At 46.5% G+C, this 27,156-nt stretch overlaps 1 protein-coding gene across 2 annotated transcripts in view; it reads left to right on the top strand.

Moving 5' to 3' along the window:
- ctif (CBP80/20-dependent translation initiation factor) overlaps positions 1 to 22,714 on the top strand; it is a 38,178-nt gene extending 15,464 nt beyond the window's left edge. For both annotated transcript variants that reach the window (XM_058064186.2, XM_058064187.2), the window contains 6 exons: positions 1,937 to 2,013; positions 7,446 to 7,980; positions 8,975 to 9,268; positions 12,367 to 12,522; positions 20,316 to 20,369; positions 21,293 to 22,714. In XM_058064186.2, the coding sequence (XP_057920169.1) occupies positions 1,937 to 2,013; positions 7,446 to 7,980; positions 8,975 to 9,268; positions 12,367 to 12,522; positions 20,316 to 20,369; positions 21,293 to 21,514 (1,338 nt within the window). In that variant the 3' untranslated portion in view covers positions 21,515 to 22,714. The remainder of the gene's footprint in view (positions 1 to 1,936; positions 2,014 to 7,445; positions 7,981 to 8,974; positions 9,269 to 12,366; positions 12,523 to 20,315; positions 20,370 to 21,292) is intronic.
- The last annotated feature ends 4,442 nt before the right edge of the window (positions 22,715 to 27,156 follow it).

Here is a 27,156-nt window from a genome sequence, read left to right as displayed (position 1 = left end):
TACCTGTCAGTCAGCCGTCAGGTTCAGTCATACCTTCTTTATCGCAGCTCATGGCTTCCAGACCTAAGAAAATAATGTCAGTCCGATTCATCTCAACAATTTTAACACAAAACACATTTTATAGACAAATTGTGACAAATGAATGGACAGCTGAACATTTAACCTCCCTTTTACCCAGGTTTGCAAAGGGGGTGGGGGTTAAATGAACGAACATGTAACATAATTGTACCCGTAGAGGACATCCTTGGCGCCACAAGTTTGGAGGCACGCTTTACTGCACTTGCGACGACGATACTTCGTATGGCCGTTATTTTCTCTGCGTTTTGGAACCAGCCTCTTCTTGCTTTAAATTTGTTAGCATACTCATTAGTTCCATACACAGCATCCTCGCATTGTCCCTCGCTAGCGCCCGCTGACGTGATCCACATCAGCTTGGATCTTTGGCTCACCTTCCATGCTTTGTCGTCTCCTTCGTTAAAAACCGGTACAACTTTCACAATGTTATTCATAACATTTCATTATGTGATTCTTCTGGGTGGGTGGCACGGCGATCGAGTGGTTAGCGCGCAGCTAGGAGGACCAGGGTTCGATTCCACCCTCGGCCATCTCTGTGTGGAGTTTGCATGTTCTCCCCGTGCATGTTTTCTCCGGGAACTCCGGTTTCCTCCCACATTCCAAAAACACGCTAGGTTAATTGGCGACTCCAAATTGTCCATAGGTATGAATGTGAGTGTGAATGGTTGTTTGTCTATATGTGCCCTGTGATCGGCTGGCCACCAGTCCAGGGTGTACCCCGCCTCTCGCCCGAAGACAGCTGGGATAGGCTCCAGCACCCCCACGACCCTCGTGAGGAAAAAGCGGTAGAAAATGAATGAATGAATGAATGAATGGGTGCTACTTGGTGTCCTATTGATTATGTACTTCCGCTACATCCTGGCAAAATGGACGCCATGTCTTTGCGTATGTCTTGAATTCATCAGTGGGCTCTAGCATCTTCGAAATGTTGCCGGCACCCGCAACCTTCTTTGTATTCATAGCAGCTTATTTACAGTTCATCACAATCAATGACGCTGAGGGTCCACTGTTTGTGGGGATGCCTTACCCACAGGGGGTTTTGACTTTTTCCTTGACCGGAGGGGGTTCAGTTCAGGGGATGTCGCCGATTGTTGCCAGCTTGTGTATAAATAAGCCTATATAAATAGGCTTGACTTGACTTGCAGGCGTTCAATTCCACCCTCGGCCATTTCTGTGTGGAGTTTGCATGTTCTCCCCGTGCATGCGTGGGTTTTCTCCAGGTACTCCGGTTTCCTCCCTCATTCCAAAAACATGCTAGGTTAATTGGCGACTCCAAATTGTCCATAGGTATGAATGTGAGTGTGAATGGTTGTTTGTCTATATGTGCCCTGTGGTGAGATTTCATCTCGATGTGTGGTCCAAGATGGCGCCATAAACAATCCAAACACAAATATGCCAGTATCTGTGCGCCATATTGCACACTAACCAAGCAAGCGAATGCAAACTGAGACAAAACCTTAGCAAAGATGTGGCATGCCGAAAACTGGGACGGAGCTTAACTGAGGTACAACTGTTTATTTGACTTCATTGATATGCTTGAACATGCTTCATTTAGGCAACAACAAATAAAGTCAAAGTTGCTTCCTATTTTTTCATGAATATATATTTTGGAAAAGCCACGAGAGTGACCAAACTCCGCCATAAAGGTCACTGTTAAAACAAATCCATTTTATCAGCTCTTCTCAAGTCCTTCAGAAGTCCAATAAATGGATGGGTTCCAAGCAGCCCCAACAAGTCCCTGGGTTCGTCGTGTAACACGCATGTTCTCATGCACTTTTACTGCTGTAGAATGTTTCCACTGGTGATGTGGTGCACATTGCTGGTCTTGACAGCCGCTGTCTCTATTATTGCTTCCTAACAGGTCTTCCCACCCCTTCCTAATGAGGCTGAGATCGCACACACCAAAAAGCTCTTCCGACGCAGGAGGAATGACCGCCGGTAATGACGCATGGAAGTCGACACACACACACACACACACACATACACACGCACGCCTGGCTGAGCGAGAGGGAAGGTTTTAATGTGGTGATGTCAGATGTCAGACAGCCAATCCTTGGGCCTTAACAGATAATGTCAACACAGGAATGCAGGCTCGGCACTTGAGCGCAGACAAGCACAAAGAAGGGAGGGAAAAAGAAAGCGGAGACATTCAAGGTTTTTGCCTCGCAATCGTAGTGGCTTGACTTTTCATGCTTAGCAACATTGAAAGTTTTCAATCCGCCCCCTAAAGTTAGTGCTGGCACATCTGCTCCTATTGTATACACAGTCACATCGAATTTGTGACTTCATTGAAACCAGCTTCTTAAAGTGAAGCAGGCTGCTTCTCTCGCTGCATGCCCTGATGTCACTGGAAAATTGTTCTCCAGTTGCTAAGAGACAAGGAAAAGAGAAAATATTTGGGACGTATTTGTGGTTAGAGAAATGAACTTTTGTACCAAACGGACAAACGGGCTTTCGTCTGTCTTTTTCTGTCCTATCAAGGTAAATGATTACTGTGGACCAGAACTATTGTGTCCACGGCGCTGTATTAAGAGCAGGGTTGGCACAGAGAACAGCACCAAATATTGGTTGAAATCTATGCAATCTACACAATCATTAGCTTACCCCTGCCCCTCCAAGAGGGTGGTGGGCTTTGTCAGAACACGCTGTTCCTGAAGGTGCCTTCACTGACTTCTGGAATTTAGAAATGGCAACAACAAGTCATCCTCTCGAAGGTCATTAAAGTCAATTGTGTTGTTGGGCAAACCAATAAAGAAATGTCAATAACGTTCCCAAATCTTTCAGACTGTAGACGTTTGAAATTTTTTATTGTCAGGTTATTTTGCTGCTGTTAAAATAGTTTCTACAGATGAACAAATCAGAGGTCAACCAGCTGCCTGCACTGGATGGACTATACAGCCATACCTTGCTGCATCCCGCTTCAAGCATCGCTTTTCAAGCATGAATTAATTGATATGGTCATGGTTGACTTTGGCCTATTATTGGTAAAAAAAAAAGCATGATTACGTAAATTGTACATATTCTTTGCCGAAATGAAATAGCATACACATCCAAAATACACACAAATACCTATATATACATACAGATAAGACTACAAACCTGCGAATGTTGCATTCTACATTGGCCATTAGGTGACCACCAAAGCACCAAACTTAAACGACTGGATTTTTATTGCAGGTCTAAATGATCCTACTACAAGCACAATAATTATAACGTAATCATCATCATTATAACTTGCAGCCATAGCCCATAACAACTCTCAACCCCCGACATCACTTGCTATAATACGAAAGTAAAGGGTCTAGATGCTGCTAATAATTGTTTGAAAAAATATGAAACAGGTTTTAACTATGAAAATATTCAGTTGATGATGAAGGAATCCTACTTGGTGGAAATTCAACTAACCGTGATAAACGAAGGAGTATGCAAGTGTTGAAACGAATGTGAGTTTTCCAGTCTGCAGGTTCCGAGTGAAAGCACACTCTGTATATTAATTCTGTATATATATATAATACTGTGTATTGCGTTTTTCTCTTCTGATGTGCTCCAACCTGATCACTACTAGTGAGCGGAACCGTACGAGAAGATGATATGCTTTGTGTTCCATAACGTGCCGTGACACGGCCACCTGAATGCTGCCTGGCTGGGAAGGAGAAGGCAAGGGGCGATACGACATGTGTTTCTACTTTAGAAGGCACGTCGAGCAGGGCTGAAATTAGCTGTGATTTACTGGAATGTGCAGCTTGCTGTTCCCACAGCCAAGGGGGGGGGGTACAAAGTACCACTCAATATGCTCCTTTCTCGCACCCACATTTCTAAGAGTTCTTCTCCGTATTGCATCCCTGCCACTGGATGTTAAATCCCAATCTAGCGGTACATACATGTTGAACAGCGAACAGCTTGTCATGCCTTCTGTCGGCCATTCCCTGTGGGATTTATTTGAAAACGTGCATGTCATGTGATGCACTGCCAAAATGATGCCGCTTTCTACTCTTTCTTATATTGGACAGTTTGGTTGGCAAACGTTTGGACGATGTCCAGTGGAATACCTTGGGGTAGTCTCCAACGATTCGCCACTTCCTGTCTTGTAGCTCTTGCTTGATTGTTAGGTGCTCCAGATCCTGACCCGGGCCAAAATGTCCAATTTCTTTGATTTCAAGCAAGTTTTTCCCTGTTAGAGTCAGCCTCCTTCAAAAGACTGTCAATGACCTTATTATTAAAATTGAATGTTTTGTTCACGGTACATAATCACGTAAACGATCCTGCCTGGTGGGATACGCTGTGGAGGTCTGTATCCTTTCATTAGCTCCGCCCTGAATGCAAATGCTCAGCCAGGCAGGCTAGCCCCGCCTCCCCACACTCCATGAAAGCAGCCCGCTGTGGTCCAAAACTTAGACCCACTTATCGACTGTCTGCCGGTGGTGCACCCCCCCACCGCCGCCCCCATCCTCTCCCTGTGCCAATCAATCTGTCTGGCTCGACCGATGGCCCGATGTGTCCACGCATGAGTTCTGTATCCAGGCGCTGATTGATCGCCAATATGCATCCCATGATCCATAATTCATTTCACCTTTCTTCAAGTTGCCTTCCTATCGTCTATGCATGTCGTTTAAATGACACTAATTAATATTCATCCTCTTCCTTCCTTGCTTGCGTCTCCTGACTTAACGGCCTCGTCATCGATTCATCCCTCCATTCCCCTCCTGCTGCGAGAGCGCTAGATCACTGCGACCAGTTCACCGTACTTCTGTCCAGAAATGCTTTTCATACCTGGCTGGAGCCCCACCCACACTGTAAAAGGGGTATTTATAGGTTATCACATGGTTTGTCTGGTACCGGGCTGGTATCATGATACTGGGCCTGATACCAGACAAACCATGTGATGATATTATTATCACATACTATTTAATCATGAGCTTATTATCACGTACTATTTAATCAAACGACCATTTTGTTTCCAGAAAATTTTCACTATATTACATGTATTACAGTGTAAACACAATAATTGCAAAAAATATTTCAACAATATTTTATCAACTGTCTTATCTTATCAATGTCTGACAATTAAAGATCCATTAATCAAGTTTGGGCAGCAAAACAAACGCGGTGTGTTCACGCTCGTGCGCTGTTCTCTGATTGGTTGTTTCACGGGCACGATACCAGATCAGCGCGCTCTGAGTGGACAGCTACGGGGGCTGATACTGGACATGGTTAAACTCTATATTTTATCAGTATCACTGCCCTGGGCTTTGACACAGTATCATTTCGGCCTTTTCCCGTATCATTCATGGGCGGTTTCTAGGGTACAGGGCCAATTAATACTGTAGTATGTGATAAGAAACAATATCAGCCGTTTGGGTATAGAATGAATATTGAATGTGGGTGAATGTAAAGCATGTATTCAATATGGCATCAACAATGGGTAGCTCCTGTAGTCATTTCCTGTTAACGTTTACATTTGTACTGAACATCAAAGTATCTTTTTAGTTATGTTTTTAAGTGTGCCATCCTTGAGCCCGAATGACAATGTCGTGTATGAGCCTGACAACATCAAATCGAATACAGTGAAACCTTGGTTAGCGTACGCCCCGGTTAGAGCACTTTTGCTTTGTTTTTCTTGTTTTTTTGCTGCCCCCACTGTGTCGAATCAGTAAAGAATCATCTTCACAAGCTATATGGCACGCATATACAGTACGTGGCACTGTAAACGGACACACCAAATCCACAGACGTGAGAAGCCATGCATGTTGTTGGTCATCGTTATCTGCTTCCACCAAAGAGCTATTATCAGCTAGATGGAACACTATATGAATCTATCCAGACTTTTTCTTTCATAACCCGCAAAGTTTTCTCTTCAGTTTTGCTTACATGGCAGAAACGTTGGGTTTCTTTCCACCATTTCCTGAGTGAATAATGTATGAATCCTAATGACATTCATGCATATGTAGCAGGTGGGCATCTTTAAGGGTCTACAGTTAAACACGGAGCCAAATGAACATTGTCTGGCCTCTCCTGTGTGCCATTCTTGTTTTAGAAGGAAAAAAAAAAGCAGCTAACATGAAACGATTTCATTATGATGACCACACTGATGCTACGAGACTCGTTATCCTCGAATGTTTCTCCGTTTAATTAGATTGTCGATGGCTTCCCAGACCAGCGTGTTTCCGTGTAGGCAAAGCTAAAACTTCATCAGCGGCCCCCATCGTCTCTCTAATGCAAACACGTTACCCCTCTGCCGTCTCACGCCAGTGATGGACGGTTAGGAGAGTGTGAGCAATGAAATATGATGAACATTTTATTACTGGCTCGTTTTCACCTCCTCGCCTCCAGCTCTTCGGGGAAAGGTTTATGAGGCTTGAGCCTCTACTAACAGCTGTCATAAAGATCAAATGAATCATTAGTCCGCGTGTGTTTCGGTCTGATATTGTCCTCCTCAACTTTCAGGTTGTCTTCACTGAGCGACCCCTTGCTTGCCCTCTTTGGGCCCCATTAAAAGCGATTTAACAATTTCTGTCGGTCAGCATTAAGATACGGCATTAAGATTGATTGGGATTAAGCAAAACCTCAGTGGAAGTATCGCAACCTTGACAGCGGCTTTGTAGCCATCAGTTTCTTTTGAAACCGTGAAGAAAGCGTGTTCGCTCAGCGCTCCATAGCATGGGAAAGCTTAGCCTAACGAACATCAGTCTTAGAAAGATGCTGAATATCGGAGGCCGTTGTTTGCTCACCGGAAGATGAACTGTCTCCGAAGCTCCCCAGGAGAGTGGAACCGAGGTGCCGGAAAGGACGTACACCAAATGAATGCATACAAAATAGGCTATAAATATCATACATTTGCATTGACTTAGTCTCTTCACCCCCTGCTCACGCAGCGATAAAATTGCACAGACTAAAGACTGTTTGATGTCTAAAAGAAGTTTGCCTCTCAGTTTGTCACCTTTTGACCTTTTAGAAATTCTGCAGTGGAGCAGACATTTTTTGAAAAAGATAAATGCAAACCCCCGAAGCGACATTATTATGTGTTTTCATGCAGTGATTTATACAGATAAATCCCAAGTAAAGGTGGCGTACTGGCTGGGCTTGTGCTTGTTCATACTTCTACTTATGTAGAGGTGGCTGAGGTTACCTTTGTGGTGCCAAGGTGCCTAATCTCCTGCACCATATGTCGGTGGTGTGTCAAGCCGAGAGGCAGTGCAGCTAAAGGACGGAACTATGCAGGACTGGAAAACTGCATCCAAATGTAAGCGACATGCCGTGAATGGCGGAGTAGTGGTGGTTGCTGTTTTTTGTTTGGCATTTTTTTTTAGAGGTTGTTGACCGCCGCGGTGCTGCATGACAGCAACGCTAACCAAAACATGTTCATGTTCCAGGAGACAACAGCGAGGTGGAGGGAAGAACCAGAGCCCGCAACCGTCCCCGCAACATCAACGGGATCAAACCCAACAGCAGTCACCCAACCCAACAGAAGCAGGAGACAATAGAAACAATGGCGCTGGGCGGTCGCCTCGCCAGCATCAAGGGGGGCACGGGCCACGCCAAGGGGGAACCCCGCACGGATACAGCCAGCATCGACGTTGGCAACCCAGTCAAAAAGGTCACGGACAGCAAAACCTGTCAAACTCTGATAAAGGATTACCTCCGAGAGCAACCAAAGAGACCACAGAGAATGTAAAAGTGGGCGACAAGCAGATCCGACAGATGGACGAGCCTCGAGACCGCAAGAGTCCCGGTGACTCATCCAGATCTGAGTCAGCGCTCGACACGAACGCTTCTTCAGATCTGACAGGCAAAGATTCTCCGAGCCCGCGGGGGGCCAGCACGTCAAGCAAGGGGCAGTCCCGGGAGCCCCACATCAGCTTGCTTCAGTCGTCGAAGGAGAGGCTGAGGAGGAGACTAAAGGACAAGGTACCGAAAAGCTGCTTACTTCCTGTCGTTCACGATTAAGCCAATCAGGACCAGTGCGTTCTGTACACACGCTCATTGCGTCTCTCAAACCCGCCACACTTTTAGTCTTGCAGCCACTTGGTTTTTAGCATTTGCTTTTGACTCAACTGGTGAGTGAGTCAGCTTTGACTGCTGCTTGGCTGCTTGGAGGGGACGGCATGGGACCCCTCAGCAGGAGCTAAAGGGAAAATTCATAAGCAGTAATCCTCAGTGACGGCTCTGAATCGGGGCAAGAGCTTTGCTACAGAATCAGAATCAGAAAAGGGTTTATTGCCAGGTATGATCAAACACATACTAGGAATTTGTTTTGGTATAGTAGGTGCAGACACATCTATTAAAAAAGGATGAAAAATACAAAATATACAAAATAAACAGTATAAATATATGTACACAGTCTGTTTTTGTTTGTTATTCCGGAAGTGCAGTCTGATTGTTTTTCCTAAAAGTCCAAACTGGGCGTTTAATGTAACGCATATAGTGAAAGTGTCAAAGTGGCAGGATGAGGCAGAGGTGGGGTGTGCAGAGTGTCAGGTGGGGTTCCGGGCCTTGTTGATGAGGCTGACTGCAGACTGGAAGAAACTGTTCTTGTGGCGTGAGGTTTTGGTCCTGATGGACCGCAGCCTCCTGCCAGAAGGGAGCGTCTCGAAGAGAGCGGGTGGTTGAGTGAATGTACCTCCGATCTTGGATCTTAGATCCTATACACTACATTTATTTCTCAGGAAGCATGAACCGTTCAATCTTGTCCCCACGTTCAGATGTCTGCTATAAAGTATTCAGTGTGTTCTGTTTATCTTCCCACATAGAAAAGATCAATAAGCAAAATGCTAAGTAAAAAGTATACAATTGGTCATGGCTCAAGTCTTGCTGCCAATCTGCAAACACTTATCTTTAGGTTGATACAAAAATTTGATTTTTTGGGCCCACTATGAATGCATCTATGTGTCTGCTACCTAAGGAGGATGCGCCCACAGAGGCGTCCGGCTGGCAGAGTGTGGACCGCCTGGTCGAGCTGCTCAACAGCATGAGAAGCAACAGCAGCGGTGTGGAGGAGCAGTTGGCCTCCTTCATGGAGGAGGCCCAGAACTCTGCACGGTCGGAGGAGACTTTGTGTCAGGTGGTCGGCGCCATCTACAGCAAGGCCGTTTCAGACCGGAGCTTCGCTGCCACTGCTGCGAAGCTGTGCGACAAGATGGCGCTGTTCATGGTGGAGGGCACCAAGTTTAGGTCGCTACTTCTCAACATGTTACAGGTAATCTTTATTTCTCCAGGATTTCACCATATTTGCCCAAAAAGGAGACGGCCTGTCTAAAAATGTATTTATGTAGTTATTTTTGGGTCTAGAAATTCATTTATTCATTTTCTACCGCTTTTCCTCAAGAGGGTCGCGGGGGTTGCTGGAGCCTATCCCAGGTGTCTCTGGGCGAGAGGCGGGGTACACCCTGGACTGGTCACCAGCCAATCACAGGGCACATATAGACAAACAACCATTCACACTCACATTCATACCTATGGACAATTTGGAGTCGCCAATTAGCGTGTTTTTTTGGAATGTGGGAGGAAACCGGAGAAAACCCACACATGCACGGGGAGAACATGCAAACTCCACACAGAGATGGCTAGCTAGCTGTGAGGCTGTGTAACCTCTCGACCGCCATGCCGCCCCAGGATTTCACCATATTCACCCTGTCTATAAATGTATTTATTTTTAGGTCCAGAAATTGAAATATGCAAACCAGAAGGTGGTCCCAAATTACCCTTCACTAAGCCAGTGGCTGCTTTTCTTCCTGTCACTCACACACACGTGCCGCATCCTAACGGCTTCGCCTTAGATATTCCGGATCCAGAATTCCACTGTTGTTTACTCATTGATTTTACAAGTTTAAGCGTCCATGGAAATCCTGGTCTTCATGTTTTGTCTGCATCCTCTTTCATTCGATCAGCTTCTTCTTCCTCTCTTAGTTTGGTTTTTGGTGTCATAAGCCCAATTTCACCCCCCCTCCTCCTTTTTTACCAGCCAACTTCTCCACTGTTGTAAAGTTTTATCTCAAGCATTCTCCCCCGCCCCCGCCTCCGCAGCCCTCATGAGCTCTGTGCACCCGTGCCCCCCCCCCATCCAACCGTCTTTCCTCACCCGCGACCCTCCCCTCTATCCATGCCTAGCGAGTCCCTCTCTCGGTCCGGCGAGTCGGACGACGGGAAAGTGTCTTGAGGTGGTCATCCAAGACGAACACGTCCAGGCTGTCTTCACGCGACATTGAAAAGGTCAAACGTCAACCTGCCAGCCGCCACACCAAGTCACCTCCACTGCTTTTCTTTTCTTTTTCTTTTCTGGACTCCCGCTCTGGGTTGAGCTCCTGGGGCGGCCATAATTACCATCAGAGAGAGTGATAGTGACTGGCTGTAACCAGCAGAGGCGCTGTTAAGTCATCTCCACTAGGCCAAAGTTCAAATTGACATCAGCTTAAATGGCTTGAAATCCACCCTAACATTTCAACAAGCATGGGCTATTATTGTGTCTAAATAAGCTTGGGTATACCCAAGATAGAACGTCTTGTCTCCAGATGGGTATGGTGGCCGTTTGCTGCCACTGGGGAGCCTCGGTTCATTGAGGGAAGCGTTTTGGTGTGTCCTGTGAGAAGATATGATAAAATGATTCCTGAAAAGTGAGGTGTGTACTGTATCACAGCACCACAGTACCTTGCTACCATTGGCTACCATTTCCCCATCAATAATAATACATAATTTCATTGTATTTCCTTGCCCTCATCATTCCCAGGAGCTCCCTTTTTGTAAATGTCAAATGCGGGTTCATGAAGGCCTCTGTTAATGATGTTGTTTCAAGACTCCCTGTGTCCCAATATGGGGGCCATTATTGTGTGACCACTGGGCTCATTAGAAAGCAAACGCATCTATGGTTTATCATGTAGTGTGTAGCTTGGCTACGGAGGTGGCGCAACATGAGCATTGGCCTTCTTTTTCTGCTCTCATCTTCCATCTCCCACCTCTGGCGTCATGTGAGGCAGATAACACCTCGCAGAAGGTGTGCGAGTTGTTAGTTCAAAATGTCAGAGTGAGCCGTTAGGCTGCCGGTTCATATATTTCTACTTTGACTGGCAGTGCAACAACATGTGAAGCCATATTAAAACACTTGGTACATGTATTCTGCACAGAAGGGGGTTCCCTGATACCAGGGAAAAGCAAGGGCGTGTGCAAGGTCCCTCAGAGCAGAGAAAGCTGCTGTAGAGGTGGGGGGCCTGTAGCGGGGGTCCTCACGAGGCCTTGCCAAAGCCTTTCATCATCCATTCATTCTCACACAGAAATGCTTATACATGCAGCTTCCTGTGGAAGGCTAGCGCAACGGCTAATGATGCTGGCTTTTGGCGCAAGGGGGCGGGGGTTCACGTTCCAATTGCTGTAAATAAAACAGGAAGAAGGCGAAAGCAAGAAAGGAGTACATCGTCAGTGAAGCCTACTGACATGCGGGCTGGTACATGATGTGCATGTCACTGGTATCATGGCGTATTCAAAGAGTTTTCTGTAGGGAGGCTGCCATCAGGTCCGATACTGCCGATGCCGATACTCAACATCCAGGAGTGAGATAAGCTGATACTTATAGGTTATCACATGGTTTGTCTGGTATCAGACCAGGTGTCATGCCCCCAAACTGGCACGCGGGGGCATGATACTGGGCCTGATACCAGACAAACCATGTGATGATCTTATTATCACGTACTATTTAATCAAAAGACCATTTTGTTTCCAGAAAATTTTCAGTTTATTACATGTATTATATCTAAACAGTGTAAACTGTGTGCTCACGCTCGTGCGCTGTTCTCTGATTGGTTGTTTCACGGGCACGATACCAGAGCAGCGCGCTCTGAGTGGACAGCTACGGGGGCTGATACTGGACATGGTTAAACTCTATATTTTATCAGTATCACTGCCCTGGGCTTTGACACAGTATCATTTCGGCCTTTTCTTGTATCATTCATGGGCGGTTTCTAGGGTACAGGGCCAATTAATACTGTAGTATGTGATAAAGATAGCGATCACATCGATGGACTCTACAGTTTTATGCTGTATTGATGATGAGTGTTATCATTTTTGTATTTTATACAAACCTGAATTTTTTATTGCTGCATGTTTTGTCGTCCTGGCCTTGGACAAATGTTGCTTTTTAGCTTTCTAGCCACCTCCAAATCCTCCAATCAGATGGTAATGGTGACTAACAGCTCTGGCCGGAAACATGGTGATAATGTTACATGATTAATATACACCTACCACAGGTTAATATCGCTCTCTCTCTCTCTCTCCCTCCCCCCCTCCACCTCCATTGCCAACCCACAGCGGGACTTCGCCCACCGGGAGGAGATTCAGCAGTCAGATGTGGAGATGTGGTTAGGTTTCATCACCTTCCTGTGTGAGGTGTTTGGGACCATGAGGAGCAGTTCCGGACAGCCGTTCCGGGTTCTAGTGTGTCCCATCTATACCTGCCTACGAGAGGTGTGTATTTTTAGCTGCAAAATGAACGCAATCGGAAAGGGCAGTTTGTTGTTTAACCATCTGAAATCAATGCTAACTACAATGCTAACTTTAGCTTGGCGTGATAGTCAGACTTTAGGCCCTTTTAAGCCCTTAGTCCCTTTTAGGTCCTTTTTAGTCCCTTTTTGGCCCTTTAGTACCTTTAGTTTTTTCAAGAAAATATTCGGTTTAATGACTATGAAAAGGTTGTACTTTGAAATGGTTAGCGATAAGTGCTTATGGTCTAAAGCCAAATATGACGAATCATCAATATGGCCCCCCAGTTTGTGATAGGAGGAACAAAAGTGCTTTTGTGGACCAAAATGGTTTTTAAATGATACTTTGGTGTGCTTCTCTTGGTGATGTGACCAAAGGCTGAGCAGTCAGGAACATGCGTGAAGTGAATACTTCAATTGGGCAACGTTAGCCACGTCTTACGTTACGTCACTGAAAAATGGCCCACCAAAATGGCGTCTACTGGGTTTATTGTTTTGATATTGTGCTATTTTCACCGGCTTAGATTTCACAAAAAGCTTCTATAATGTACTTTTAAAGAGCGAGGTTGTCACACATGCACAGAGATTGGTCAACCCTGCCGTCCTGTGCTAACAGTTGACTTCAACTGAACCGCAAAGTCCTAGAACTGACTTGCCGATCGGAGCGAGACGTATTTCTGGAGCCGTCTTAAACCTCTTGTGTTGACGTTAACGCCCGTACTGAACCTTTTAACCCGACCCAAACAAGGAGTCAAACATGCCCCGCTATGCTCCACAGTGGCACTGCAGCACAAACAGGAGCTTGTTCACGCTATGTGTCTCATTTATCATTTTGTAAACGTTTCCATTCAGACCAAAGCACTCAGCTGACATGTACATCGCAACCACACCATTTCAGTTTCCGTTTTTTGAGTGCAGGCGCAGTCTAGACGCGAGACACCGCAGCGGCTTTAGTTGGCGGTACGTGCAGTCGGAGCGTTGCACATCCCTTCCAGGAAAGTGCCTGACCCCGGTTTAGTGCTAATCAGCAGGCCACGCTGTCTGACACACGCTTCTTGGTATCCACGGAAACCGTGCAGGGTCGCCACCGCAGACGTGGTTGGCGAGGACGGGTAGGGGAGAGGAAGCTGTGGGGGCTGCGGTCAGGTGGACGGTTACTGAGCAGGAAGTTTGTTCACTACTTGACAGGTATTCATTTTAATGTGCGGCATGAAGTGCAGGGGAGCGCATGTAGACGTTGTCATGTCCCTCTTTCTAGAGGCCCCCCAAGCATGGCCGACAGTGGAGGTGAACATGTAGTATATTATATAATACGTGTAGCATTATGATTCCAAAATATTTTCCTGCCTATTGCTTGATGCTTGATCTGAGGATGCACCTTAAATGTGTGTGTAACTGTGTGTGTGTGTAACTGTTTGTGTGTGTAACTGTGTGTGTGTTGCCACATTTACCAGAAACGGCTTGCAGTTTAGCAAATTCTTCTAATTTTCCGAAGGAAATTCTGAACATTAACACCTCAAGGGTACAGACGGTGTTTTAATAATAATAATAATAAGAAGAAGAATACATTTTATTTGTATTGCACTTTTCTAGGAAGTCAAAGACACTTTCCATAAATGAAAAACAAACTACACACAGAATAAAAACATTTTTAAAGCCATTTTAAAAAGGGCTTTGAATATGTTGAGGTTTGCACAGTCACGGATGGATTGTGGAGATCATTCCGAAGGGAGAAAGCTGCATCTCCCCAAGTTTATGGTGGGGGGGACAGGAGGTCGGCATCAGAGGAAGCTAAATGGGACTGGGAGCCAGCGGAGCCTCTGGGGGCCAGGGATGTGGCCACGGTTTGTTGAGATGACGAGCCATAGAGGATGTATAGCAGTAGTCTGGATGTGATGAAGGCATGGATGAGAGTTTCAGCAGCGGAGAAGGTTTTACGTGACTTATCTCCGTATATTGCACACCTGATTTTAGGGCACAGTCTCAATGACGAGGTCTGTTTCTGCTAAAACATGGGGGGGTCTGAGAAGGAGAGCAAACTGACTTTCTTGTCCAACATGAACTCACACTCGTAACTGTAGCGAAAGGAGATCCCAAAAAGCACCAGAAAATGCTCCTTCCTGCTGCCTGAAATTGAATAGTTCCGGGCTGGATTCCTGGATCTGGCAACCCCCTAGCACCGCACGCTCTTCAAACAAAGGCCTTTAGTTGGAGCGTATTCTCCTATTTAACAATACACTCACCGCATTTGTCATGAATCGTCTCCCACACATCTTCTGTATGTGGATTGAGCAGCCAGGCAATGTGAGAAGATAGTGCAAACATATTGAATACTTCCTTCACGCCGGTTGTGGATAAAGCACAATCCGATCAGTATTTGGTCACATGACAAAGACAATGAAATAAATTATCCAAAACAGATTTAACTAAACGCCTTTCAATAATGTGCTTTTGTTTTTTATTTAAAAACTCTCCACGTTCCATCTATGCTTATCCAGGGTCGCCGGTATGCTGGAGCCTATCCCAGCTGTCTTTCTCATAAAACAAGTGTAGAGTTATGTAACATTGGTAAGAAATCTATATATTACTGTTTGATATGACTTCATTTTGAAAGGTAGAGATTTAGGACGCTACCATTTTGTGTCACTGGGGGATAAATGTGTAGTGAAATTTAAGGAACCCCTTAAGGGTTAATAGAACTTTTAATAGAACATTTCAACATAGATGGCAAAAAGCGAATATTTGATGAACGAGGCTGGTCTTGTTGCTATGCAACTATTGGAAACCATCTGAAGTTGAAGTAGTCATGGTTCTAACGTCCAACGCGGCCTGTGCGTGTCCGTTTGTGTGCGTGTGTGTCATTAGTATTACGATGAAACATGTTTGCTTCTCGGTTGGAAATTGTACGCTTTGTCCGCCCCCCCGCTTCCATAACCATCAGTGTTATGTCAGTTTTTATTTCTGAGTGATTGATCTCTCAAGCACAGATTCAAAGACCTCGGCAGAAAAGCCTTACCTGAATATGAATCTTTTTCCGTAACATCACAGCTGTCTTCCTTTTTGTCACTTTTCATGTTCTTGATCAAACATCTTTTGAAAATGGGAATCAGAGATTCCCCAGGTTCCCCGGCTGGAGTTCTATACCTGCTTCCTTGTCAGGAGATTGTGTACTTACTGAGCAGAGTAAGCTAATAGCCAAGCTAATACACACGTCAGATGCAAACAAACAGGAAGCGTAAAGACATGAACTGATGAAAAGTACACATGAAAACGCCACCGTTGGCTCCCCCGAGAACTCATTAGGAGCCGAGCTCGCATGCACTTCCTGTCTCAGAACTGCCATCGTGTCCATCCACACATACTGAGAAGGTGACTCCCGCAGCCGCTGCACTTGAGTGACAGTTGGGGTATCATTATGCTTCTGGCTTGAGACTACAAGACTCTTTGACGTTCTTCTTCCAGTGCATTCCCCAATGGACGCCGTCAATGAGCCAACAATGTGATGCAGCAATCCAACCGATGTGTGTTACCTAATGAGTATTTATTGTTTATGGGCCTTGCTTAAAGGCTTGGAAAGTGCTTGAATTGTTATACTGTGCTCCAAATTGGTGGGCCCACCGACTGGGACCAGGTTCACCTCGTCCTCAAGGCCGCCTTCTGCTCATAGAAAAGCCCATTTGTTTTGTTTTGAAGCACAACAAGCATCAAAATCATGGGTTGTTTGATGGCGGCCATGGTTGTAACCGAACTTGCCTGCCAGTGCGTTTACTGTGATTGGGCTAAACTGTGTGAGAAATTTCAAGACCGTGTGACTAACGGGATGGACCCCCGTTATGGGGTGTATATTTTGACAATTCCTCACCCTTGTGTGTGCAGTGGTTGAAGAGTAGAAGAGTTGGCTAACACGAAGACGACTTTATATATTTCCAAATAAGTACGGAACGGTTCAGTTGGCACCAGATGGCACCAATGGGTAAATCGGCTACGTAAAGAATCCAACAAAACATCCTATCTGCCTATTATTATTAGGGCTCGAGCACTGACCAGTGCGAAAGCCCTATTGTAATCGTTCCGTTTTTTATTCTGACGAAAGGACGGCCATTTTGAGGGCCTTAACATGCCCGAAAACTCACCAAATTTTGCAAGCGCATCAGGTCTGGCGAAAATTTCGATCTGGTGGGGGTCCCGAAAACAATGTTCCAAAATTGACTCTCTAGCGCCACCTTTAATTTTTGAAAAAATTGGCCCCCGCCACCAGTTTCACCTATCGTCACGAAACTTGGTGGAGACGTGACAGGACGGACCAAAAAGTCTCAAGAACCCATATTGGAAAACGAACAGGAAGTCGGCCATTTTGGATGGCGGCGGCCTTTTTCGTGCCAGAAGTTGGGGTCGTATCTCGACGAACTCCTCCTAGGGGGTTTGACCAAATGAGTCCGTTGTTGCATCAACGGACACTAGACGGATGGCCGACGTTAAATTGCGAAGGATTTTGGGATATTCCATACGATGTGGGCGTGGCACGCCCCCAAATTTTGCCCATTTTCATATGTCCGGGCCTTGCACGCTGAGCGTAACTGTAGACGTGAATAACTTGGCTCCACGTGGTCAGATCTTCATCATACTTGGTACATGTGATCATGGCCCCGCCCCGAAGGTCCCCGTAGGTCACTTCCTGATTTCGTCGCAGCGCCACCTATTGGCGACAGGCTAAAGGCGTGTCATCTACATCAGGCCTTTTCTGCCAGGAGATTCATCAGATGAACATCGGGGTCACAAGGTCACTGCCTGACAGCCTGGTGAAGCCTGTTGATGGACCATGATGCAGGAAAAGCGCACGTGGTGGGCGTGGCCTGGCGGCGAATGCTCAGGCCTCGCCATTTACATAGAAAAGGTCATCATTCGCCCGCAAAAGGTCGCATGGGCTTGAAAACTCATAGGGGGGGTCAGAATCCAGGCCTGAGCGGCCTGGTGTGGCCCCCATATGAAACCAAGCCAAATTGACTCACTAGCGCCACCTAGAAGTTTTAAAATAATTATCCCTCGCCTCCCGTTGCACGTATCGGCATGATTTTCGGAGGAGACATCACTCGTGACAGGACGCACAAAAAAGTCTCAATAACCCATGTTCTAAAACCAACAGGAAGTCGGCCATTTTAGGTGGCGGCGGCCATTTGGGGGCGGATGTATGGGTCGTATCTTGACGAACTCCTCCTAGGGGGTTTGACTGAATGAGTCCGTTGTTGCATCAACGGACACTAGACGGATGGCCCACGTTAAATTGCGAAGGATTTTGGGCCGCTCCATAGGATGTGGGCGTGGCACGCCACCAAACTTTGACCATTTCATATCTGGCCCTGCCTGGTGTCTGGCCTTGCCTTGAAGCAATGTACATCAAAGTCAATACACAGTTTGACTGACAGACTGATGATGTCGTTGATGGGCTATGATGTGTGTAAAGCACATGTGGGGGGCGTGGCCACGGCGAATGGTCAGCCTTCGCCATTGACCATCAAAAGGTCATCATTTGCCTGCAGAAGGTCACAGGCTGCTGAAATCTTAAACGTGAGGCCTTAATCCAGGCCTGAGCGCCCTGGTGGTGCTCCCATGTGACACCAATCTAAATTGACACACTAGCGCCACCTAGAAGTTTCAATTCATTATCCCTCGCCACCCGTTACACGTATCACTATGATTTTCGGTGGAGACGTCTATCATGACAGGACGCACCTAATGCTCCAGAAGCCATGTTCTAAACACAGCGCCACCAACTGGTGGAAATGTATATCTGCCGTAACTTCCTGATTCATGGTCAGATTGTCTTGAAATTTTTTTTGGTGTGTTGGGTCAATCTCTGGTCTGTTATACTGTGTGTACATAGACTCTATAGCGCCACCAACTGGTGGAAATGTATATAGCCGTAACTTCCTTCCACATGGTCGGATCAAGCCCAAAATTTTTCTGGTGGTTTGGGGTACCCTCTGGTCTATGACTGTGTGTGTACATAGACTGTATAGCGCCACCAACTGGTGGAAATGTATATAGCCGTAACTTCCTTCCACATGGTCGGATCAGGCCCAAATTTTTTCTGGTGGTCTGGGGTACCCTCTGGTCTATGACTGTGTGTGTACATACACTGTATAGCGCCACCAACTGGTGGAAATGTATATAGCCGTAACTTCCATTCACATGGTCGGATCAAGCCCAAATTTTTTCTGGTGGTTTGGGGTACCCTCTGGTCTATGACTGTGTGTGTACATAGACTGTATAGCGCCACCAACTGGTGGAAATGTATATAGCCGTAACTTCCTTCCACATGGTCGGATCAGGCCCAAATTTTTTCTGGTGGTCTGGGGTACCCTCTGGTCTATGACTGTGTGTGTACATCGACTGTATAGCGCCACCAACTGGTGGAAATGTATATAGCCGTAACTTCCTTCCACATGGTCGGATCAGGCCCAAATTTTTTCTGGTGGTCTGGGGTACCCTCTGGTCTATGATTGTGTGTGTACATACGCTATAGCGCCACCAACTGGTGGAAATGTATATCTGCCGTAACTTCCTTACGCACGGTCGGATCGGCCCCTAATTTTTTCTGTTGGTTCGGGGTACCCTCCGGTCCGTTACCGTGTGGGCCAACCACTCTATAGCGCCACCCACAGGCGGAAACGTATATCCGCCGCAAGGACCTACCGCGTGGTCCGATCGTCGTGAATTTTTTTATGGCGGTTCGCGGTGTCGGACGGGACGTGACCGCGCACCCGCCTCGCCACCGCTGTCGCCCCCTCCTGGCGGAAAATTGCAAGTGCCGTGACTCCCTTACCGCTTATCCGCTCGCCGCGGTTTTTCGTACGGCGCGTCCGCGCGCCCATCCGGTCGCGCGTGCGACCCCGACCCGCGCGTACCCCCGACCCGCGCGTACCCCCGACCCGCGCGTACCCCCGAGCGCGTCGGGGTGCTCGAGCCCGCTCATCACTGCTTGCAGTTTTAATTATTATTATAACCCAAAGTCTACATTTTCCAGAGTGGCCGGATGTCCCCATTCCTCTGGTTATCGTAGGTTGTGTTGTTCTGCTAAACGCAGACTGTAAGGGGGTGCTCTGCTTACGTATACAAGATCTGTTCCTAGTTTTGCTGTCATTTGGACCGTACACCCAATTATAGTACCTGAACGCAACACACAAGACGTTAGGACATTAAATGCAGGAATGGAATGCTACATTAGTCACACCACCGTTACACTGCCAAGTTATGACTTTCAGACGCGCACCGACCTGGCCGTCCTTTTGTACTGTAGTGTTAGATTTTGTGATGTCTGGCTGTCTTTGAACGTGACATGAGTCCTGACTGCGTGTCGCTGCGTGCAAAGAGGAGAGTTGAATTTGCTGATGATGTTTTGGTGTGGTACGGCTGACAGCAGCCTCTTTCTGCAACAAAGAGGCTGCTGATGGACCGGCTCCAAAATAGACTAATGAAGCAAATAGTAGTGCTAGGTGAAAAGGAGGCTTACGTAAGTCTTACGTCAAGTGGTAGCATTCTAGAAGAACCTGGCCCCTATGAGCTCTATGAGGTCTGCCTTTAATGTCCGATGGTATTAGAACCACGCTAACGTGTCCAGCCTCTTTACATGCAGTATGGTATATTTGCATATGTGCTCGCCTCGGAATCCCCTCCACCCCCTCATCCTCGCTGTGCTATACGTCAACTCCATGCTCCCACATTCCCGTACATCTTGATTCAAATTGACGCGGCGTCTGTTCTTGTTCTTTTCCCATGTAGCTGCTGCAGAGCAAAGACGTGAAGGAGGACGCCGTGCTGTGCTGCTCCATGGAGGTTAGACACGCCACGCACGTCCGCACACGGTTACACACGCACTACACACGCATACTTCAGACATGCTACAGACATACTACACACGCACACTGCATGCACACTACACACGCATACTACACACGCACACTACACGCACGCACGCACACTACACGCACGCACGCACACTACACGCACACTACACGCATAGTACACGCACACTACACGCATAGTACACACATACTACACACGCACACGACATCACACGCATACTACACACACATACTACACGCGCATACTACACGTGCATACTACACACACGCATACTACACACGCATAGTACACACATACTATACGCATACTACACACACATACTACACACGCATACTACAAACAAGACCACACCGCCACGCTCGTCTGCACATGCTTACACACGCATACTACACACACATACACTACACACGCATACTACACACACATACACTACACACGCATACGACACATATACACTACACACGCATACGACACACACATACTACACATATACTACACACACTCACTACACACAAGACCATATGGCCACGCTCGTCCACACATGTACTACACACGAGACGCCAGTCAGTGAGCTGCTTATTAAAGTGTGTGTTTTATGTAAATGAACAACTGTAGTGTAATGTCGCACTTTGTTATTCCGACGGCACGCCGGGTGTTTCCCACCGTGGCCGTCCTCTCCGGGGTTGGGAATATGCAATAGCGCAGAGGAAGCAGTTCTGGATGAAACCTGATTCTGAGCGCATGGGGAAAGACAGCAGGGGAGGTTAGAACGGAGAGACAGGCCAGAGGCGGCGTGAACCTCCGCCGCGCTGACGGTATCCACGGTAACAAGGTGCCAGACCATGTCTCACACTTCCTCCTCCCGCCGTCTCCCCCCTCCTCCCATCCAACAGCTACAGAGCACGGGGCGTCTCCTGGAGGAGCAGCTCCCCGAAATGATGACGGAACTCCTGGCGGCCGTGCGAGACAAGATGCTGTGCCCGGCCGAGTCGCCGCTGACCCGCTCGCTCCTCATGGAGGTGGTGGAGATGCACGCCCACCGCTGGAGCCCCCTGGAGGCGCTCACGACGCAGTACTACGACCGCACCATCCGAAAGCTCACCACCATGGCCTAGCTTCTAATGGGACCCTTTCATGTGCAGTGCCAGGTGTGGGGGCAGCATGGTGTTTGGCCACTAGGGGCGGTGTTGCCCATATGGATGCTGGGATAACAGGGGGCCAGGGGGGGGGTCGTGTAGGGGAGGATGGCAGCAGCTTGTCCGTTGGGAATAGAGAGATTTTAAAAGGAGGAGGAGGGTAGGGGTGTCCGTGTCGGTCTCTTCATTGTGTTCATTTGTCCAACGCCCCCCACCCCCCCACCGCCAGCCCCCATGGCTGATAAAAGGCAGGGAGCAGACACGGTGTTGTCTGTCTGCATGTCTGGGCCGTCTGCCCTCCCTTCCACATGGACCCGGGTCAGGAGGTCTCGCCGCGGGACTCCCACGTGGCTCCTCCCCCTGCCTTTGTCCCACCCCCCGCCCCCACTCCTTTTGCAGGAAGCCTTTTTGTGCGAATGAGACAGCCGGCCTGCTGGGCCAGGCTGGGCTCAGGATAAGGATCAGGCTGGCTAGAGTAGGGCGGCAGATGGCGGCTTGAGCCCTAGTGAGACGCACACACTACACACACTACACACTCTACACACTACATACTACACACACTCCAGGCGTTCCGATCCTCATAGGAAAAGAGGAAATTGGGGGATCGGCAGCATTAGAGAATTAAAAAAGACACCCACTGCTGTTAAATCTTTTTGTTTTTGTCTCCCAAGCCGTGTGTGTGTGTTCTCCGCTAGAACAGCAACCTTTTCATTTTTTATTTATAGATTGTATTTTACCATGTGATTCTTCCCAAGGACTATTGGGGGGCCACGCTGACAAGACCAGAACTTGGTCGCCATCTTAAGGGATAAAGCGTTTTTTAGAAACTACTTGTAAAATAGGAACGTGGTCATGTGATGAATTAGGTCATCATTCACCAAGGCTGTGATGAAAAACAGGATATGATTTCCAAGTCACGGCGATATAAAGTCGTAATATTCCGAGTTTGAAGTTGTGATGTTACCGTAACGATGACAAAGCCGTGAATGTCACGAGCCATATTGCTCAAATGAAGTTGTACTTCAAGAAGAAAGGTGGAATACTTGGGATTATCGGCCCCGATATCAGCATAAAAATCAGCTGATATCAGTATCTGCTGTTCTTCCCAATCATGAAAAGCGATATTAAGCGAAAGTAAGTCAGATCTTAATAAAGTTGGGTAATATGAAAAAAAAAAAAGAAATGATGACTTTGAAGATAGAGCGTTGATGTTATGTCAGTCAAGATAAGACCAGAAGCGGCGTGGCTAAGTGGAGTGTTTCCTAGAAAAACATTGGAATTCTAAAGCTGCGATGTCACAGATCAGTTGGAATACTACAAGAATAAAACTGCAATTGGATGCTAGAGTACGCATGCCAGTTAACTTGTAATACTACCAAAAGAAAGCAGTCAACTGTCACGGAAAACGGCCCTCCCAATCGGCAACCGTAGCGACCTCATTCCTGTCTTTTGGACGCCCCCCCCCTGGACTGTCTAGCCTTGTTTCATGACGATAACATATACAGGATGTATGAGACATATTATTAGCGCTAAGGCCTCAGTGACTTAGACTTCTTTCCGCTGTTGTGAGGAGGCCGTTACCTTGAAAGCAAGAAAGGAATAGTTGATGACCCCCCCCCAAAAAAAATGAGGAATGAAGGATTTCGCAAATGAAATGTAGCTGTGGATATTTGGTGTGCATTCAATATTGACACTATCTGGTTGTTTTCATGGACATGTATGAACCTGTGTATTTGAATACGACATAGCCATGTACGTATATGCTGTACGTATACAGGGCTAACGTGCCCAACCGTCGCTCATGTAGCATCTGTCAGTGGGCTCTCGGGAGTCCGCATCCAGTATATTTTGCAAGTATTTAAATATAATTGAAGTGCTAGGAGGTAGCACACCAAATGTGATGGGTGCATTTTGACCAGGAATTAGAAACAGTGTTCCAATTCAGTGGCTTCATGTTAGCATTATTCATTTTGCATATTTATTCAGAATGCTGACATTTGTGCTGCCATATTTTTTCCCTTCCTTAATGACAAGGGAGTCCGTTAAAGAAAAGTAGTGATGCATCCTACAAAAATGGCAACAAAAAAAAAGCTGCATGTGAAGAAATGTTCATATTACATGCGTTTTTAAAAATCTATATACTGTATATTACTATTATATTTTGCTGTCTCGTTCTTTCAAAGAACTGTTTGGGCTCCTATGCCAAAATCATACACAAATAAAGTTGGAGTTAACTCATTCAATCCCCCTCTTGGGAGCGGACATTTTTGATGATTTTCACTGATTTTTCAAGAACACAGAATATTGCTACGTTGACATGGTGCATGTCAAAAGAATGATTAGACTCTCAAGTTTGTTTCTACCGTTTTCCATTCTTTAGTATCTGCAGTAGAACATAGTTAAGTTCAAGTTCAGCAAAAAAAAAAGCACTCTTTTTGTGAAGCATAACCTACACTTGGACGCAAATGTAGCCATACATATTTGGCCAAAATGTGTAAACAAGGATGCCACATAATATCCTTTCACTTCCTGGTTACTGCGGAGCATATCCTGTATTTCAATGGGAAGGAATCAGGGCCTTACAAATTGCACTTCTTTTCGTGAGGGTTAAAACTGCACCAAACATGCTCTCTTTTCTTATGGAGTTGCATCATAGTTGCGCAAAAATTAAAACATTCAAAAAGTATAATTCGGTCTTTGGGAGCAAGTGGTGGGGTTGAAAAAGACGAATAAATACATCTTGAATGTTGTTTTCTATCTGGTGTTGTATTATTACGAGACTATACGTTATGGAACATAGTCAGAATATCATAAGAATAAATGTGTTATTTTGCTACAAAAATCTTGCCATGTTTTTGGGAGTAAAATGGCAATTTAAAAGTAATAAAGTTGTAATGTCACATGGATCAAGACGCCATTTATGCAAAAAAGTCAAAATGTTCCAATTCTGAGAACCAGAACAAAGTTGCGATGCTAACACAGTCAGAAATAAAGCCTGGTAACATTACAACTGAATATTATATCATATTTAGGGAGGAAAGCTGCAATGTTACATGAAGGCAACATGAGGTCATTTACGAGACCAAATCCTAATCCAAAAAGTCGTTTTGGACAAAGCTCGTGTTGAGCACGTTGAGCTATTACCATTATCACGTTGTAGCTGTAGGAAGGTACGGGCACCAGTGTACCACCGACATATTTGATGAGGAGAAGAAGAGTAGCGATGCATCCTACCAACAAAGGTGAAAATTTGAAGGAATTTGTTGCTTGAAGAACTCTGCTTTACGATGCGGCCCCTGAATTGGCACTGCTTGCACACGTTGGAGTGTAACGCTACTGAGACGTCCTCATTCGCCACTCGTTTAAGCTAACCAATTCACTTTATTGATGTTCTTTCTAGTGCCTTACACGAAATTGAACAGAGAAGCCAAATCGTATCCAGCTTGTAGGCCTTATAGTTGCCAGTTAGCATTAGCCTAGCATGTTGCTAACTTGCTATTGTCAAGTATCCTTACACTCCAAGTGTATGCTTTGTTTTCAGGTCTTTGTGTTATTATTATTTTGAGCATTTGTGGTAGAAAAACAACAATTTGTATTTTTTGTCCTTCTAATGTTGGACTTCTGAAGCAGTTGTGGTACCTAGCTTGCAGGTACGTGTGGTATTCCCGTGTTTTAGGAGCCTTGTTCTCATGCACGTACCAAATTGAGGGCAGGCAGGGACGGGGATAACCAACAACCCCGATCATCGGGTCTCTGGGGTCACATGACGTATGAATAGATCGCACCCCCATTTTTGCATATTGTCATGAATATTAAAGAAAAAAGGGGAAAAGACGTGATGGGAGGAAAGTGTGTTTTGTTTTGTTTTAGGGTGCGCGGTGCCTCAAAAGAAACGCCCACATTGTTCCCCTCGGCCATGAGTGAATCAAGTGCGTGACCATTGTCGCACCGCAGTAGGTCATTATGCTAACAATGGCAGCCTCATTTGCATGCCGGCCGTTACATTGCACTCTTTATGCACACAATACTTCCCAGATGTACTTCGACGTGTACTCGCCAGAATTGGGGGCGCCCTCAGCACGACCGCCGCTTGGACTTTGAAAACATTAACACACGTAATTTCATTTTAGGGGGCGGCACAGCGGTCGAGTGTTTAGACCTCACAGCTAGGAGACCAGGGTTCAATTCCACTCTCGGCCATCTCGGTGTGGAGTTTGCATGTTCTCCCCGTGCATGCGTGGGTTTTCTCCGGGTATTCCGGTTTCCTCCCACATTCCAAAAACATGCTAGGTTAATTGGCGACTCCAAATTGTCCATAGGTATGAATGTGAGTGTGAATGGTTGTTTGTCTATATGTGCCCTGTGATTGGCTGGCCACCAGTCCAGGGTGTACCCCGCCTCTCGCTCAAAGACAGCTGGGATAGGCTCCAGCACCCCCGCGACCCTCGTGAGGAAAAAGAGGTAGAAAATGAATGAATGAATTTCATTTTGTTGAAGTACTCGGTACGTAAAGTACAGGGATGATGGGAAGAAGTGGAGGGTTTCCAGTCGTTTGCCCGTAGTAGGCTCCAACTTTCTGCGACCATGAACGAAATAAGAAGTACAGGAAACGGAGGAATGGCTGCTGCGCCTTGTGATTCCCGTCACTGATGCCCAGTCAAAGCGTGATAAGCTCCATCGCTAACACTTCAGCATGATTGGTTCACTGAAAGTGAGCTGGGGTGGGCTCCGGCGCTCTACTCCCCTCAGCAGGACAACCAGTCCAGATCAATGGATGCTTGTTTGCATCTGTGTGCTCTTACTGACTGCCAACCAGTCCAGGTTCACCCGAGTCCGCTTGGGACGGGCTCCAGCTCACCCGTGACCCTATTGATTTCTTGCTCGAGGTAGATGAGGTCAAAGGTTGGCGTATATGCCGTGGGCAGGACTTCAGATGATCTGTAGAGGTTATTTTCTCCACACCAAAACAAAAACACCATGGTCTTCCCAATCGAGATGCTCGAGGCATGTCTCGCGGTACCCGTCTTCCTGTCCGAGTTCTATCGACTGAAAGTCTTGCATGATTCACCTCCCTGCCGAACCCGATGCACGACCGTGGAATAGTTTTATGCTAGAGAGCATTCCGGAAGCCCACCAGCAGGAATCCAGCTAATTGTCTTCATGGATGCCTCATTCCTGATGTCAAGCTGATGACGCCAAGGCCAGGCGCCGTGTAAAAAGAACGGGAGTTTAAAAGCCGTAGAATCGTCCCCGGATGTTTTTTTTTTCTTCCACTCCTCTCAGCGAGAAATCGATAACTGTGAGCTACTGAACGGTTTCAACTCGAACTCTTGACCTTTTCATGTCAGCAAACGTCAACACCGTGCTAGTGTATTCCATCCATACCAGCACCGAAATTCCATTCATCTGGGACAATTTGCATTCAATTCCGTCTCCGCTGTATTTATAAAAATATTGAGATCATTTTTTTTTCTTACACTTGTAACCCTGCTGACTATATACGATGTACGGCTAATTTCTACTTGCATTCTAATCTCCGCCATCTCCTATATTTCACAACAGCCTTTTTGCGCTTCATGCACACAACCTCCTCATGAAAGCTTTCACGTCAAAGGAGCAGT

Source organism: Doryrhamphus excisus, linkage group LG10 (genome assembly GCF_037039965.1).
Source record: "Doryrhamphus excisus strain RoL-2023G ecotype Guam linkage group LG10, RoL_Dexc_Guam_v1.1, whole genome shotgun sequence".
Taxonomy (NCBI): Eukaryota; Metazoa; Chordata; class Actinopteri; order Syngnathiformes; family Syngnathidae; genus Doryrhamphus; species Doryrhamphus excisus.
The sequence above is the reverse complement of the archived record's forward strand: the minus strand, read 5'-3'. Positions and strand labels throughout refer to the sequence as shown.